At 37.0% G+C, this 17907-nt stretch overlaps 1 protein-coding gene across 4 annotated transcripts in view; it reads right to left on the bottom strand.

Annotated features, from left to right (window-relative positions):
- Positions 1 to 17907, bottom strand: part of BRCA2 (BRCA2 DNA repair associated) — a 36428-nt gene that overhangs the window by 13998 nt on the left and 4523 nt on the right. For 3 of the 4 annotated variants that reach the window (XM_089512516.1, XM_089512515.1, XM_089512517.1), the window contains 10 exons: positions 17202 to 17251; positions 17017 to 17057; positions 16826 to 16937; positions 15478 to 15533; positions 15250 to 15364; positions 11717 to 11962; positions 5085 to 9347; positions 3489 to 3575; positions 2009 to 2078; positions 818 to 1221 (listed from right to left, as the gene is read on the bottom strand). In XM_089512516.1, coding sequence (XP_089368642.1) covers positions 818 to 1221; positions 2009 to 2078; positions 3489 to 3575; positions 5085 to 9347; positions 11717 to 11962; positions 15250 to 15364; positions 15478 to 15533; positions 16826 to 16937; positions 17017 to 17057; positions 17202 to 17251 — 5444 coding nt within the window. Of the gene's footprint in view, positions 1 to 817; positions 1222 to 2008; positions 2079 to 3488; positions 3576 to 5084; positions 9348 to 11716; positions 11963 to 15249; positions 15365 to 15477; positions 15534 to 16825; positions 16938 to 17016; positions 17058 to 17201; positions 17252 to 17907 lie in introns of those variants that run through there. The other variant, XM_089512518.1, reaches the window with a different exon arrangement.

Below are 17907 nucleotides of genomic sequence, written 5' to 3' on the forward strand. Positions count from 1 at the left end.
TTCCTTTTGGGGCAGTGCTTTGTGATCTACCACTTCTGGGGAACAGAGCTGAATCCGCTGCAGCCTCAGAGAGACTGAACAGCAGCGCACAGGACTAGCCAGCCAACCAGTCCTGGTTCCTATCACATGGCCAGTCTGTTATCACTCAGCTGCTCAGTCCGCCTCCTCCCTGGAGGAAAGCAGCCTTGTACCAGTTCAGTGTTTAGGTATTGTTGTTGTTGTTATGAGTTTTTAATCTTGGGTTAAATCTCAGGCGTCTGCATCAACAAAATATATTTAAAGTGGGGAAGAGCAAGCCCATCCAGTACAAGCTGTTTACCCAATTTCCAGATCAGAGAATAATTAGTTTGCAATGTTATTAGGATTAAGGTCCATATGCTTGTTTTAAATGGCTTCAAATTGATTTTATTATATGTCATCCTGAAATTCTCAGATATAGGGCAGGATACAAATATTTTAATAGTTTTAATCATCATCACCATCACAGTCATTTGTCAATAAATGCTCACAATAAGTCAAAATGCTCACTAACATCTACCACACACACACACACACACACACACACACACATATATATATATATATATAAAATCACGTTTGTTGGTGTTATATGCTTTTAAGTTGGTGCAATTGGCAGGGCTTTTCTGGTAACATTTCTTCAGAGATTTGCCATGGTCTGCTCTGAGGCTGAGAGAATGTGACTTGCCCAAAGTCACCCAGTGGGTTTCTATGAATGAACAGGGATTTCAACCCTGCCCTCCCAGAGTCCCAGTCCAACCAAACGATTACACCATGTTGGTTCCCACATCTAACTTACCTGAATCTGTTTCTCTGAATTCTGAATCCATTGCTGATATTGTCTTGCAATTTTCCTTCTGTGGTTGAATGAAGGTTTCATGAACTCCGGTATAATTTAGGTCTTCTGTCCCAGGAACAGTGTTGTTACTCAGGCAGAAAGATTCTTTACTATTAATTCCATCCTCAGAAGCACTTGATTGTCTTTTTAAAGGTGGTACAAACACTTTGATAGGTTTCTTTGCTGTTGGATTTTCTGATTTTTTGCTTTCTTCTCTAAAGCTCTTACTAAACGGCTGGAAAAGACATGAAGATCTACTTGAAGAGTGTTTTGTAATATGTTGTTGAAGTCGATCCGATTTAGACATTTTCAGATCTTGGCCTGGGGTAGTAAAATTTGGATTAAGAACCTCTTGCCGTTCTTTGCTAAAATTGAATAAATAAAAATATTTTTATAAGAATTTGAATGGTCAACTCTTAATAAAAATAAGACTTTTTAATGTTTCTGTTTTTTGATCTGGTAGTAAGATCAAGGAAATTAGACTATTTATCAGTACCAAATATTATATTTTGCTAACTGTTTTTAATAAAACCAATAAAGCAAGTAATTCCTAGTTGCAGCACTCACAGGATTTAAAATTTGTTATGCACCAGGTTCCACACAAAATTGATAAAAGGCAGTAAGTTTCTCAAAGAAAGTAAAATTCACAGATCACTCCTAAGCTCGCATGATAATGCATGGGATAACAAACAAATTATAAATAGCACGTTTGGTTAAAATTAGTTCTTACATCCACATTCTAAAGCAAAAATAATTTTAAAAATTGAATACAGAAAACCAATTTATTTGTTTGGGAGGTACTTGAAGTAGTTGTCAAGTCAGGCCTGAAATCATATATAGAGTCTTTGTTTCCTTAAATAGCACACATTGGTTGCCAACCTATTGGTTAATCTCAAATAGAGTAGGTTCCCTTTTTCAACTGTTGAATGTTCAATCAACACATAGGTAAATCTAGTGGATTCAAGAGGTCTTTCCTAGTCAGCACCAAAAACTGAATTTAGGGCAAAGTTTGGCAATTCTGCATTCAAGCATCTGCATTTATACAAAATCATAGAATTATAAAGTTGGAAGAGACCACAAGGGCCATCCAGTCCAACCCCCCAAATAACAGATAAACACTTCTAAATACAGTACAATAGAGATTTTGCTTACCTAGAAGGGCCACAGAATACTGGCTTTAAAGAAATACTAGATATACAGGTTCTTCTGTCATTCATGGTACCTAAAGATTTAAAAACTGTCATGTTAAAGTATGACATGATTTATAAAATGGTAATTAAGAGATCTGTGTCCAAAATCTTAGAAACACTTTTATAAATCATTGGAACGGATTACTATGTTTTTAAAAGAATGGGATGTTTGCTTGTTTTGTCAGAATTGGTATAAACTAGATTTTTATCTATTCGTGTACTTACTTGATTTATATTCCATTTTTCCTATAATTAGTGCACTTATTGTAACAACAGTACTAATTAATTAGCTTACCACTAACCGATAAATAATAACGTTTACTGAACTACAACACGCTACTAACATACTCACTACTGATGACTGGAGTTCACTAGCATGTAACAGAATGCTTCCAAATGGACAGAACACCTCTGCCAGTAAGTGAGCCTGTGGTATACCAAACTGAAGCTGAGAAAGTTAAAAAAAAAAAAGGGGGGGGGAATGGTCCCATCTTCTGATCTGCCTAGTACAGTGGCTTCAAATGGGGAAGTGGCTCTGTTGCTCTGCTCCTCTTGTCTCACTTTAGACAACACTTGTATAAGAGATGTGAACAATTACTGTAGGAACACAGCTTTGTTCTTGGATTATCTCTGCATTCTCAAAAGCACTACAAATATTAATTGCAAAGAGAGGTCCTAGTAACTACTGAATAAAAGGGATTACAGTAGATACTGCCTCTTCTCTACACTTGTCACAAATTTTGGTTCTACGCAAGTGTAGAGGCATAGGAGCCTTTTCTGTATGAAAGACTAGGGAGCTTAGGAAGCTGGAGAAGAGAAGGTTAAGGGGTGACATGATAGCTACGTTTATATATTTGAAGAAATGACAAATGGAGGATGGAGCAATCTTGGATTCAAGCTACAGGAAAAGAGATGACACCTAAACATTAACAAGAACTTCCTGACGATAAGGGCTATTCAACAGTGGAACATGCTGCCTCAGAGAGTGGTGGTCTTTAAACAGAACCTGGATGGCCATCTGTTAGGGGTGCTTTGACTGTGTGTTCCTGCATGGCAGGGGGTTGGACTGGATGATCCTTGGGGTCTCTTCCAACTCTAAGACTCTATAATTCTGATTTTTTTAAAAAAAACACCTACTTGCCAACTGTTCATAAGTCACAGTGACATATGTGTAGCAGTGATCTTGAAAACTGCAAAATTTATGTATTGCTTTCTAACTGCAGAGGTAATGCATGTGAAACACTCTAAATACTGGAAGATAAATGCCACACAGAAAAAGGCATACAGTTTCATAAGGGCAAGGACAATATGAGCAATATGCAGGTTAGGATACTCACACAGATAACAGAGAAAGTTATGTATTCAAGCATCTGAATAACAAATAAAACTACTTGCACATACAATACTTTTAAATAAAAAATAATTCAGCAAAATAAAATTACCATCCAGAGAACTTTTTGAGGCTTTCAGAGATGATCTTTCTGACTGATCAAATTCAGGCAGCAATTTTCTTTTAATAGGAGGCTCTCCTGAAAAGCAAACAAATGGGATATTGAACATGCATATGTAACTAACATTAGATTCTTACTAATTTCTACAATAAGTAATGTCAGAAAAACAATTCAAATTCTCCTCTTCTAAAATGAAAAGTTCCTTTCATCTAGGAGAGCTTTCATTTGAATGTTTAAATCCAATTGCTAGTTCCAACTAGAATACAACCACTGAATCAGTGAGCTTTACATAAATATGATTTATAATTCAGCAGCTGATCACGTGGGGACTACACTAGTTGGGATTAGCAATTATCTCACCAATGTTTTGGCTCTTTTGGCACATTTAAACATAAAAACACAGTAATTTTCTACATACCAGAGGCCATTCTGACATCACATTTGCCAATATGGGAACACTCTGTGATTACCGTGAAGCAAACATAACATCTACTGTCATCTGTTTAAAAACTGGAATGTGAGATTTTCAAGAATGTAGTTATTGATTCTGAATATAAGATTGCAATAGGATCAGTCAAGAACATTTTCCAAATGAGCCAGTCTAATTTAATATCTCAAGGTATGTCTCCAGAATAGTTTAACAAATAAGCACTTTTCAAAAGCTTGTGACTTTGTTAATCTGCAAAAGAATCCCAGTGGTAAGGCAGTCATTTCCACAATTTCATTCAATAGGTACCTTGCTCTTCTTATATTAGTGAAGCCATTCATACTAATTTACTGTAGCCTTGGTCCTTTCAGTGTTATTGCTGTTTGATATATTCCTATAACTGTTGTTGTTGATGTGTGCCTCAAAGTCATTTCTGACTTATGGCAACCATAAGGTGACCTTACTACAGGATTGTCTGTGGCTGAGAGTATGTGACTCACTTAGTGGGTTTCCATGCCCGAGCTGGGAATCAAATCCTGATCTCCAGAGTCGTAGTCTAACGTTCAAATCACTATGCCACACTGGCTATATTCTTGTAATATATGTATACATATATGAAATTTTAATTCTCAAAATATTAGTGAAGTAAAATGTTTGTACTAAGTGTTTTAAAATTTCAAACTAAACTATAAAGAAAGGTCACAAAGCAAATGGTGCACTAGCTATGTTTCCCACCCCCACACTTTGGTCATTAAGCTTATAGGAATCTGGAGTTGATGCGTCGGAAAGAAGCAGTGGACTGATCACTATATTTTGAGAAAAACATTATGTTTCACCATGCAGGTAGTGTGGTGTAATGGTTTGAGAGATGGACTATGACACAGGAGAACCGGGTTTGAATACCCGCTCGGCCATGAAACCCACTGGGTGATCCTGGGCGAATAGCACTCAATCTGTTTCAGAAGATGGCAATGGCAGATCCCCTCTGAAAAAACCTGCCAAGAAAACCCCATGACAGGTTCCCCTTAGGGTCGCCATAAATTAGAAATGACTGAAAGGCACATAACAACAACAAAACCAAAATTAAACTGTGTTTAATGGGAGTACTACCAAGTAACTGCACAGGAACAAGGTTAAAAAAGAAGAAAACAGCCACCTACCAAACGTGTTTTCTTTTTCCATGCATCTTTTCCCAGTCCTTCTATATGAATAAAAATTATTTTTTTCAGAATTCAAGACAAATGCTTTTTTATTTTTTTCTACTTCTGAAACAGTGAGAGCATCATCTTCCATGAATGCTCTGGCACTTTCGGAAACTTCTAATTCCAAATAATCTTCTGGAATCTGAGAGTAAATGTGACAACGAGAATAAGGATTTCCTTCTGCTGCAGTATCACGTGCTGCTGAGTTTTTTGTTTCTGATTTTCCCAGGCGCACTTGGGTTGTCTTCAAAGGTTTAGTTTCTTTAGAATATGAAAAAGATTTTTCTGGTTCTATAAGATGCTTGCATTTCTGAGTACCACACATACACATGGGTATTTTAATGCTCAAAGGGTTTTTAGAATTATTTTCATCAGGAATATTTGTGGTTAAATAAAGAGTATTACATCTGTCCTGTGGCTTAGATTCTGATGCAATTTCATCCTCCACTATCATTTTTGTAGCAGGTTCTTTTATTGATGAAATGTGACCTTTCCCCAAATTCTGTTGATCAACAAAGAAACCATTACTACTGACATCATCACTGAATTCTTTGAAGAGCTCTGTAACATTCTGGAGAGCCTTTTGAGAGATGTGAACTTGTTTTCCACTTGCAGTGCTAAAGCCACAAGAAATATTTGAATCCACTTCTGCATTTGGAAGCCTTTTCCCTTGGGGTATGAGAGGTTTGTTTTCATTGCCTTTGTTCCTGACAGAAGATATTTTACAGTAACTGTCATCACAATCTGATACATGAGTTTGATGACCCAATGAATCATTTTCAATTTCAGAAAAAAGCAGTCTTGCTTTCCTCAATGACTCTTCAGATAACTGGACAGCTTTGCCACTTGCTGTGCTAAAAAAACCACAATTATCTATAGAAAAGTCTGACTTGCTGCAACCAAGTTTGTTAGAAGGCTTTGTATCAGACCACTTATTCACAGTCTGACAACTTGACTCAGACACAACATTCGAGGATGCAGATGCGCTATGCTGTAATTTTTGGTCCCTTTCGCAGTGCTCTTTGGCTGTAGGACACTGAGATGCACCTGAGTTTTCCACAGTAATTTTCTCCACACCTAAGTAATTACAAATTGGAACATATTCTCTACTGCCCAAGGCATCAGAACAGCTTTCAAGGATATTATGTTCACTGGTTTTAGATTGAGATTTCAGGTCCTGTTTTATGGATTTACAGCTGTCTTCACCAAATAAGTGTTTGACCTTTTTTAATGCTTCTTCTGAAACTCTGACAGTTTTACCACTTGCTGTACTGAATGCACCCGGCCTAGCTTTCAATACTTTTGAAACTGAGTCTGCTTCTTCACTTGCTGAATTTTTGTGTAAGCTGTTGGTATTCAACAGTTTTTTATCAGCACTTTTATTTTTTGGAATTTCTCCAAAACTATTTTCTGCATTAAAGGTTTTTGATGAAGTTGGTTCTTCAGAAATCCAGGCCAAATCCTGTGGGAGGGACTCTTTCTCATTGCTTGCATCTTGAGAATGGTGCAGTGTGGAATGCCTACTTTTTAAATCAATGTAATTAGTTTCTGTAGTGGCATTACAAGGCAAAGCCAAAGATTCAAGATTTTTATTACTGCTAGCAATTGATGCATTACTTTTATTTCTAGATGACCAACACTCAAGAACTTGCTTCGAATAAGTACCCAACTCCTCCACATATAAATCATGATATGTATCAGAATCAATGAAAAGAGGTTTTGAAACATTTTTGCCTGGAATTTGGCCCGGATTGTCATTTGCCAACAAGTCTTCATTTACAGTATACATGGCCTCCTTTTTAGCACAACATATCAAATCTGACTCCACAGCTCTCATGTCCAGAGGCAGTTCTTTAGTAGTTTTAAGCTTCTCAGTATCTAACAATATATCCACAGGCTCTTCAAAATTATCTTTAGGATGTAGAGCTACAGCATTTTGATTTCCTGGGGAAAAAGTTTCTTCTGAAAGAAGATGCTTTGCCTTAGCTAAAGATTCATCAGTAATAGCAATTTGTTTACCACTAGCCGTCTGGAATCCTACTGCACTAATCTGCATTTCTTTTCTGGTTTCATAAATTTCTGGATCACGGGAGCCAAATAACATGTCATTCTGACTTAAAACAACCTCTCTTTTCATGGAAGCAATTGCTCTTTTATTGCTCCTAGTGCCTAGTGTCCCACCTAGTTCTTCCCCTAAACAGGAACCAGTCAACAAATGAAGCATTTTACTCTCATCTGCAACTATGTTTCCATCAGCAACAGTGTCAACATTTAGTAGTAAATAGCCACTTTCTGAATTATTGATCATTTCCCCTTCCTGGTTTGAATCAAAGTTTTCTTTTTCATCTGCATTACTATGTGCAGGTTTTTTTTCAGTTTTAGCAACTTCAGCTAAACATGTCATATCTGACAATGTTTCTTGCAAACTGTATTTACACTGAGTGTCTCCGCAGCCTGATAAATGAGGTGTGCCTAGTGCACTGTGATTATTTTCAGTACATGGCAATTCATTTCCTGTCACATGAACAAAGTATTTTTTAACAATTTTTAGGTTAACTTCTGTAGTACTAGTAACCTGAACAATTTTATTCAGGTTTACAGCTCTTGATTTATTTTCTGTGTGGTTTTTTATATAGATATTGGTATCTTTTGCATTATTTTTCATCATATATTTAAGATTTATTTCTTTGGCTCTCTGATGCAAATCAGCGCTTATTTCTTTCTTACAGTTGAGGTTTCCCCACTTATCATTTGAAGAGTTACATTGACAAGTTATTTTGTGAGGGTTAAGCATTTCATCCACTTTATCACAATCCATTATTGGTTTTGAAATTTTGTTTATAGTCTCAGCAGACATATTTATCTGTTTGCCTTCAGATGAACTACAACCCCAAACACCAGACTCCAAAGATGCTGAAATAACTGGAACAAAATGTTGGATATGTTTTCTGCTTGATGATTTCATCAATGTATTATCTGCATTGTTCTGTGACTGTATCTTGGATTTGATAGGTATGTCTATATGCTTATTAGGAGACATATCATCAATTCTTTCAACCTTTTCACTAAAGGCTTCCTCAAAATCAGTATCACTCCAAACTTCAGAATTTATATTATTTTGATCACACTTTCCAGACACCTCACATGTATTATCATACAACATAGTCTTGTGTTCTCTAAACTGAGTAAATTCAAACTGACTACCCGTTTCTTCCAGTATATTAGAAAGCTCAGCAACCTCGGCTTCTTGACTTGCTGTTAAATTTTGTTTTTCTTCAGTTTCCTGATTTTTAAACTTATTCTGAAAAGTCCTATTGGCACAATCAGAAAAATTACCTTGGCTATCACTTAACTGAATAAGGTTCATTAGTGAATCAGAAACATATGACAAATCAGATGATTTTTCATTCAACTCATTTCTCCGAATTAAAGAAGTCTTAGCATTTTCATCTGCATTTTTATTTGAAGCATTTTGTACTTCATCACCAGGAAAATCATCAAGAAACTGTTCTTCAATGTCACTAAACAGCAACTTGCCTTTTCTAATATTGTTATCAAACAGTTTTATCTCTTTGTTTGATGCTGTTTTGAAGCCACCAAAGCTTTTGGTTTTGCTGTCCATCATGCATTCTAATCTTTTCTGCTTACTATTGGTTGCATTTTCCCTTAAATCAAATGAAAGGATCTGTCTTCTCTCTAATTTGTTCTCTGAAACTGTAACCATAGACAGTTCTTTTATAATATTTGTGGGGTCTGTCTTTGACCAGCACCCATGTTCAGCCATCTGAGTATCACCTGTCAACGAATGTTGTGCAGCTAATTCCAAAGCTCTTTCTTTGTTTTCCTTTTTTGAGTCTAGCATTGCCACAGCAGATCCTTCAAGAATGGCTTCTTGGACTGAACTAAAATCTGTGAGACTAACATCGTTTCCACCACAGTCTTTATCTAAATTCTCCATGTGACAAATTCCAGGAAACTTGTTTCTACTTGACTCTGTCTGTTGATTAACAACTATGGGACTGGGAACAATAACCGTTTCTTTTTTGTTATTTGTCTGTAGACATATTGATGGCATATCTGTAAAATCACTTTCAGCTTTCAAATTTTCATTGCATGAAGTTTTATGAAAAATATTTGTAGGAATGCAACTTTTATCAGCACCTATTTGTTGTTTTTCTTCAATGTCATACTTATTAGTGCTTGAATGTTCTTCCGTTTTCCCTGTAAGGAATGGAAACATAAGAGATATGTGACTAAGAATGATACACCACTAAATGCATGTTTTCTTTCACATAGGGATTACTTTCTAGTCCATAAAATTCATTTGTCTGAATTTCTTGTGTCTTGGAATAATGACGTAAATAATACTTGGTTGTTGTTGTTGTTTTAAGTGAAATGCTTTACTGGATTAGTTGTTAAATACACTCTTACCCCGGGATACGAATGCGCCGCGATACGAAATTTCCGGGTTACGAAAAAAAAAAATAATAAAAAATATTTCCGGGTTACGAAGGTTATTCCGGGTTGCGAATAAAATTTTGGTGCTTTTCGGCGCTATTTTGCACCAAATCGCGGCTTTTCCCCATTAGCGCCTATGGCTTTTTCGCCTTACGAAGCCTTCCGGGTTACGAAAATGGCGGCGGAACGAATTAATTTCGTAACCCGGGGGCCGAGTGTACTCTTTCTGTATGTTCACAGTTTCTGGCAATTTAAACTTTTTTTTTTTAAAGAAAACATTCTAACTGTCAATGTGGCATTCCATTATCATGAAAAATGCATTTCTCGGGCAATTTGCCATTTCCCTTCATGAAAAAAATAAAAATGTTTGCCTTGTATTACATCTGATGAAAAAGCCATGTCAAGAGAAAAAACACACAAGATCCAATAATGTAAGAAAATTATACAGTTTTCAATAAATGCTGATGGAGTCATAAAGTCTACTTTAAATTTGCAGCCAGTTGGCTCTGTAATGAGATGTCTAAGGAATATGGTGTTAGAGTACAACCAAAAGCATCTAAAACTGGAACATCCCCCCCCCCTCATTTTATTTTCTATCCACCACTCTTCCACATTACCTTCCTTTTTCTCCCCCTTATCTCTTTCCGCAAGTATATCTTCTTCCTCGATATTTCTATTTCCTTCTTGTTCCTTATTTCATATCAGTTCCCTGAGCACATCCTGCATTTGCCATGGGATATGCTGTATATACTCAACTATGTCAAGAAATTCATGCCCCAAAATTGCCTCTAAGGGTCTTATATAAGGGTCAATATATCAGTAGTGCTTAAAAGGGTGCTAAAGCAAGCACGCCTGTTGCCCCAATCTCTATTGAACACCAATTCCTTCCCGCTCCAGTCCGTTTTGCAAGCCTTTGCTTCCTAGTGGAAAAACTCCCCATTTAAAAACACTTGCGTCTCTCTCTGCTCCGTTTTGCAAGCCTTGGCTTCCAATGGGAAAAACAATCCCCATTTAAACCACTAGCTTCTTTCTCTGCTCTGTTTTGCAAGACCTGGCTTCCCATGGAAAAATCTCCCCATTTAAATCTACTAGCTTCTTTCTCTGCTCCCTTTTGCAAGACCTGGATTCCCATGGAAAAACCTCTCCATTTAAATCTACTTGCTTCTCTCTCTGCTCCCTTTTGCAAGACCTGGCTTTCTATGGAAAAACCTCTCCATTTAAACCCACTTGCTTCTTTCTCTCCTCCCTTTTGCAAGACCTGGCTTCCCATGGAAAAACCTCCCCATTTAAATCCACTTGCTTCTTTCTCTGGTCCCTTTAGCAAGACCTTTTGCTTCCTATAAAAAAACCTCTCCATTTAAAACTATCTCTCCAGTCCATTTTGCAAGACCTTGCTTCCTATGGAAACAACTCTCCATTTAAAACTACTTGCTTCCTTTCTCCATCGGCTGGGAGAGGTCCAGAGAAGGAGAAGGGGGGATGGAAGTGGTATTTCCCCCTTTCCATACTTCCTTATAACCCCCTAAGTTTTACCCTCAACTTATTCACGGGTCATATCAAAACCCAGGATTTTGACCCTGAAACCTTCCCTCAACTTATCCATGAGGTCGACTTGTACACGAGTATACATGGTAAATAGCTCCAGCAACTTCCAGTCTTGTATACATAAACATATTGAATTTGGGCAGGTCTCTTCAGTAGACAGAAACCAAGATCTATCAGGGACACTATGTTAATATAATTGAAGATTGTGTTGGTGGCTATACTTTTTCCAAACTTGTATAGGAAAGCATGCAACACTTTCTTGTGGAAATGGACCCCTCACTTGCCTGGCAGCACAACAGCCTGGATTACATGTCAGCCTGGTACATGATATACCTCCAGTCTCCCATCAGAGATGGTCATTAATTGTCCTGTGGTAGGCACCACAAAGTAACCAACTGAATGCTGTGATTGCCTGTGACATCACTATCCTCCTTTTCTGTCAATATGCAATCTGACATAAGGGAAACCTTCCATTCCAAAGGCTTTACATAGGATCTTGATCATATCTGTCTAGTTCACTGTGCAAGAAAATGCTTTTGCATTATGACATTTAAAAATTAACATGCAAAGAAATATGAACAGTGTACCTGCATTCCTAATAGTTGTTTCAGAAACTTCAGAGATACAAGATTTAAAATCTGTACAGTTTGACACAAGGCATGCAGAAGTTCCATTTCCAAGAGCGGCTCCCTCTTCATGGTAAGCTGGAGTATTATTTACTGTATAAATAAATTTTTTGGGTCGTCTTCTTAAACTGGAAATTGAGCTGATAGTTTTCAAACTTGACTTCATAGATCCTCTACCATTAGTAGCAGTTGATGTTGAAATACGTCCTAGAAGATGGTCAGGGGAAACATTATCAATTTCTCTTGAGTAATTATGACAAAAACTGCTATGGGCTTCTGAGAGTTCCATAAAAAGTTGTATTTTTATGGAATTAAGAATTAATTCCTTTAAGAAGGAATTACTTCCTAAAACACTTACAAAAGAAGCCTGTTCACCCTTACAATTTTTCCTTAGTGTTGGGTCCTCCTGTTTAAAACTGCAACAGTCAAGGGAGAGTTTGGGAATTGGTAGTATTTCTGGAGAACTGCTATTGAGTAACTTGTGATCTTTTATAAGATAGATGGGACTATAGTTTTTTGTGAGGTTTTCGGGCTATGTGTTCTAGAAGAGTTTTTTCCTGATGTTTCGCCAGTAGTTCTGGCTGACATCTTCAGAGAATGCTGGCATGGAAGAGAGTGGAGTGTATATATACTGTTGGTTGAGGGGAAGTGATTTGCATGTTAATCTGTGTATTTTTCTGTTGTTGGAAAGAAGAAACTCTTAAAGTAAACAAAGTTTGGCTACCAGTCCTAAAAACACCAAAATCAAGACCCAGTCCATGCAAATGAAAACCACTCAGGGGAGGACTGTTTCCCAGCAGACAATGGATCATTAATTAAATAGATACCCTGAGGCTTTGCCATTCAACCACAGAACAATACACAGATTAACATGTAAATCGCTTCATCAACCAACAGTATATATACCCCACTCTCTTCCATGCCAGCATTCTCTGAAGATGCCAGCCACAGGTGTTGGCGAAACATCAGGAAAAAACTCTTCTAGAACACGGCCTCATAGCCTGAAAAACCCACAAAAAACTATGGATACCGGCCGTGAAAGCTTTGGCCTCACAATGGTAGACTATCTTCAGAACCTTTCTTAACATGTAAGGCAGAATGTGAGCCAATATGTTATGAGGACTCTTGTTCAAGCTGTGCGATTTCAAGTTCATTTAAGTTCAACTGAGGCCATGGACACAGCAAAGATGATTTTTTCTCATTCTCAGAATGTTTTTGTAGTCTGTTATTTGAAATTATAGTTATTTTTAGGTCACAGTTGGAAGAAATTTAACTCTTTTATATTTTTCTTTTATATTGTCATCAGAATCCTTAATCATTTCATTGTTTTCTTGAATGTGTTTTATTTTGGGTATTTTTTTTTAAGTAATGCTTTACTAGTGCCATAACATACAGATAAATCAGCATTTACAGCATTCCATCATGTATATCTCTATCTTTTGTAAAATTTGGAAATACAGTAGGCCATTGGTATCAGCAGGCTTCTCATCAGCAGATTTGTGTGTCTGCAGAATCTCAAGTTCCAATAGTATTCAATGTCAGCGCATGAATGTCACCATACATTGGCTAATATGGTATCTTGAGGATCTGTATTTTTTCCCATCCAGAGGGTTGAGCTCCCTGGAAAGGAACCCCCATGGATAGTAAGGACTCACTGTATTAGGTATCTATCCAGTTTAGGGCCAAAACAGACTGTCGTATTAAGCCAGCTTTGCCCCAGCTTGGGAGTGTGGCATCACATCACGCCCCATCACCAGCCAGCTTCCAGGCAACATGGGGATATGACATTTAGATGCCACTCGCCCTGAAGCCGGTGAAAAGCCGGCTCTAGAGACAAAGGGGCAGCTTTTTTCCACCCCAAATGGAAGCGTATTTTTTATGCTCCTATTTGGGGCGAAAGTTGGCTGGATTGCGGCCATGTGTCAGTTTATCTAGCCTTAAAATGGGGTGGCTCCAAGGTGCCCCATTGGGGCTGTCTGTTTCACCTCTTACTGACAAACATGTTCTTACTAAAGGAACTATTTAATAACATTTCAAAAGCTGTAAACTGTTATGAAAGCATCAATACATAAACAATATTATGTCACAAATTTTAATTCAATATTTTATTTATATTATACACTCTATGTAATATGAAAAGGAGTTTTACTGGCAGAAGTTTACTTCTTCAAAATAAAATCAATTTAAAAACAACAGCACCATTTTTTCAGAGTACTGCAAGCCCACTATGTAAACCAAAGCACTTTTTTGAATCCTGGATTTGTTTACAAATCATATACGGTATTTTCAGATTAGTCAAATATTTGAATCATTAATTGATCACAGCAATAAAGAAGTAACTATTTACAAAAATTATCATCGTGGCAGAAGATGATTAAACTGATAAAGTTGTGTTATGCTCATAGAGGTTAGCTATACAATTTTAAAAATTATTTGCATTGTTCATTAACAGCAAGATTTATGTCCGGTAAGTATTTTTTAAACTGTGCAAACAGGATATGCAGAACTAAAACATTCATATATTTTAGACAGATAAACTTGAGATACAGTGGAACCTCGGGATACGAAATACCCGGGTTACGAATTTTTCGGGACCCGAAAAAATCCAATTGGAAATAATTGTTCCGGGTTACGAACGTTTTTTCGGGTCCCGAAAAAACTTTTGGTGCTTTTTGCCGCGATTTTACACCAAATCGCGGCTTTTCCCCATTAGCGGCTATGGGGATTCGGCTTGCGAAAGCCGTTCGGGTTACGAAAGCGGCCGCGGAACGAATTATTTTCGTAACCCGAGGCTCCACTGTATATGGAAGCATTTGAATATCTTTTAAGATAGCATTTTACTTTTTTAATTGTTAAAAGACTGGCTGGATTGTATTGGTTTTTATTCTTATTCTTATTCTTTTATTATTTCTAAAGGTAGTCCCTTGACATGAATGCCTAGTCGTAACTGACTGTAGGGGGCAATGCTCATCTCTGTTACTAAGCTGAAGAGCCAGCATTGTCCAAAGATGACTCTGGTGGTCATGTGGCCAGCATGACTGCACTGAATGCTGCTACCTTCCCACTGAAGTGGTACCTATTTATTTACTTGCATTTGCTTTCGAACTGCTACATTAGCAGAAGCTGGGACTAGTGAGAGGAGCTCACCCCATCATGCAGCACTCAGACCTCAAACTGTCAACCTTCTAATCTTCCAATCGTCAGAAATGGCATCTTAACCAGTAAGCCACTGCATCCCTCTTTATTCTTTCTACTCTTCTTGATATTTTGGATATTTGGTTTGATGTGTATTGCTTATCATGTCTGATCATGTTTGCTTAGATAAAGTGGGCAATGTACTACATAACTGCATTGGGACCACAATAGAATAGTAATGATAACGGTCATATGTTTATACATGTTCCAAAAAGGAAGCATGATTTACACTCGAATAATAAAATATAAACAACCAGTACAAAATAAAAAGCTAGTAAACAGGAATAAATAATGCTCACTATGAATTTTGCTGTCAGCTTCTGCACATATATCTTCAACTCTTGTTGCAGATTCCATATTTATTCTATTCATCTTGAGACTTCTGTCAGACTTGAAGAAAGGACTATACTCGATCTGAAAACCATAAAAATAAAAACTAACCAAAATTGCATATACTGTAAACTGAAGGTATCAAGTCAATTCCAAAACTTTTCTTGTTTGGCATAATCTTTGCTAAAACTACTTACCAACTCTATTGTTTCATTATGTCGTTTTGTTCCAGAAATTGAATAATTTCCTCTATCTAAAATTTGAAATAATAATATAAATTATTAGCTTGCATCTCAATAATAATGTTCACTGGCACATCCGACTATGAAAAATTCAGCTGCCCAGCACATAATTTTATATTTTTTTATTTAAAAACAACAACAACAAAACATATATTTATTAAGTGTTAGACTCGGGTTTGGTCTCATGAAATGAATGGAACTTGTTTGTCATGACAGTTTAACTAACCTAAGTCCCACTGTTTGTAATGGGTCTAGCCTAACTACAACCAAATACGGTTCCATTCATTTTACTCATATAGTAGGCTCCATAGTCCTTTTACAATATGAAAGATAAAACAAATGTAAAAGGTACTAACAACACAATAATATTTTACATTATAATTTAGAATTATCAAGGGGCATGTCTACACAGGCCAAATGAAGCAGTTTTCCCCCTGTCCTTACAGCAACTTATCTTCATGATGCAGGGCCATCTCCCCAATTCAAATGCAAACTGTTTTCACAATGTAAGACAGTTTTGCACCAAATCTACCCCCCCCCCCCCAAATCTGCTTACAACAACTCACTTCACTTTGTAGCAAAATCTGGAACACTCCACAGTGAGACCAGGTGACTATTTACAGATGCGTCTCACTGTGTCGCCCAGCACTAACCATAGGTCACTCCCTCTGAGGGCACAACAAGATGCCCAGTCATATGATCAATGCTGGGTTCCTAATTTCTGACCTCAGAGGAAGGAACTTGTACCAACAGTGATGGTGCCAGGCAGCACTGTGGAGACACCTATATACACAGCTACCTGACATCACTACGGAGTACGGAGATAATGGAGGAAATTTGGGGCAGCTCTGGGCCATAATACTCTTGGAGCAGCTCAGCGTATTCTGCCCCTGGCGTAGAGGGTTAAAAAGGATAAAACATAACACAAAGATCAACCTAATCAACATCACATAAAGTTAATGTTAGGGCTAAAGACAACCAACCTGAAGTACAGACCAATAATGTTAATATCACAGTCTTAAAGCCAGTGGAAGATATTAAAATAGTATTAAAGGACCTGGGAGAAGAAATAAGTGCTTGCCTAAAAGCAATTAATTTTAGTACTAATAACTAAAGGGTTATTAATACAGGCAGAAGCAAGTCCCTCTAGAGAAGCAGTCCACAACTAGAGACTGCAGGGGTACCAATGGGGGGCGGGGGAACCTTCTTCTCATAACCAGTACTTCATACTAAGTATAAAGGAACATATTTTTATTTGTATATAACAATGTTGCTATCATTACCAATTAAATGCTATGATTACCTATTATAACTGTTGGAGAAAGTGTAGGTGGTGTTGCTAATGAGCTCGACCAAGACATATCAGGATCTGCTTCTGCTCCCAAGCTCACAGAAATGCCTTTTGATATTTCTACCTAAAATATAACAAACACTGTTTTTTGCTTTGTTTTAAATCTAACACAGTTTTATTTTCCTTAAAAAAATTATGATTACCTCAAAAAACTTTGGCGTACAAAGCAAACTTCTGCTTAGCCCTGAAAAACATCAAGTGAGATACTGTTATTTATCAGCCTTTAAAGTGAACATCTACAATTTTTAATAAAATGACAAACAGCTTACCCCCACCAATCAGCAAACAACTTTCAATATAATAACCAAAGAAAAACAAGAACATGTACCACATTTGTTGTTTGGTGGTGTTCTGCTTGCTTCTCTTAAATCAGATGGACTAAAATAAAATAAAATAACACGAGAAACAATAGTTACTGATAACATTAAATGGGAAAAAAATGAATGAATATCAAGCAAACACAGCTAGATCTTTGTAAATATTAGCAAACTGGAGATCTGCAGGCATTTAGAATATGAAAACCATGGAAAACTTTATAAAATCAAGTGGATGCTCTGGGAGTACCCAATGCTGTCGTGCTGATAAAGGCTAAGACTAAATCCCATTGTTAGTCCTAACTAGAGGAGACAAACTGGAGTAACAGAAACCTGGTAAGACAGCACTTAGCATAAAGTAATTTGATTTTCCTGATCTACTCTGACGTTAATAATTAGATTTAAGCCCAAATGTGCAGACCTGGCTGACACCTTTAGCAGTAAGAAAGTAGAGCTTCATGTGAGCCATTCTAGGTTCTCTGTAATAATTACTGCATAATTTTTATAGCCCAGACAATCCATTTTATAGCAGCTACTCATCAGAAATAACTTTTATCAATAACTTTTAAATTTCAACACAATAACCAAAGAACAGGTTAGACAGGGTGAGTCTCCCTTATCTGAAATGCATAGGACAAGGAGTATTTTTGATTTTGGATCTTTTTGGATTTTGGAATACTTTTATTTGTAAATACGTACATGAGACTGCGGTGCACAGAA

Source organism: Sceloporus occidentalis, unplaced genomic scaffold (genome assembly GCF_023333645.1).
Source record: "Sceloporus occidentalis isolate IW3139 unplaced genomic scaffold, rSceOcc1.0.p SCAF_2, whole genome shotgun sequence".
Lineage (NCBI taxonomy): Eukaryota > Metazoa > Chordata > Lepidosauria > Squamata > Phrynosomatidae > Sceloporus > Sceloporus occidentalis.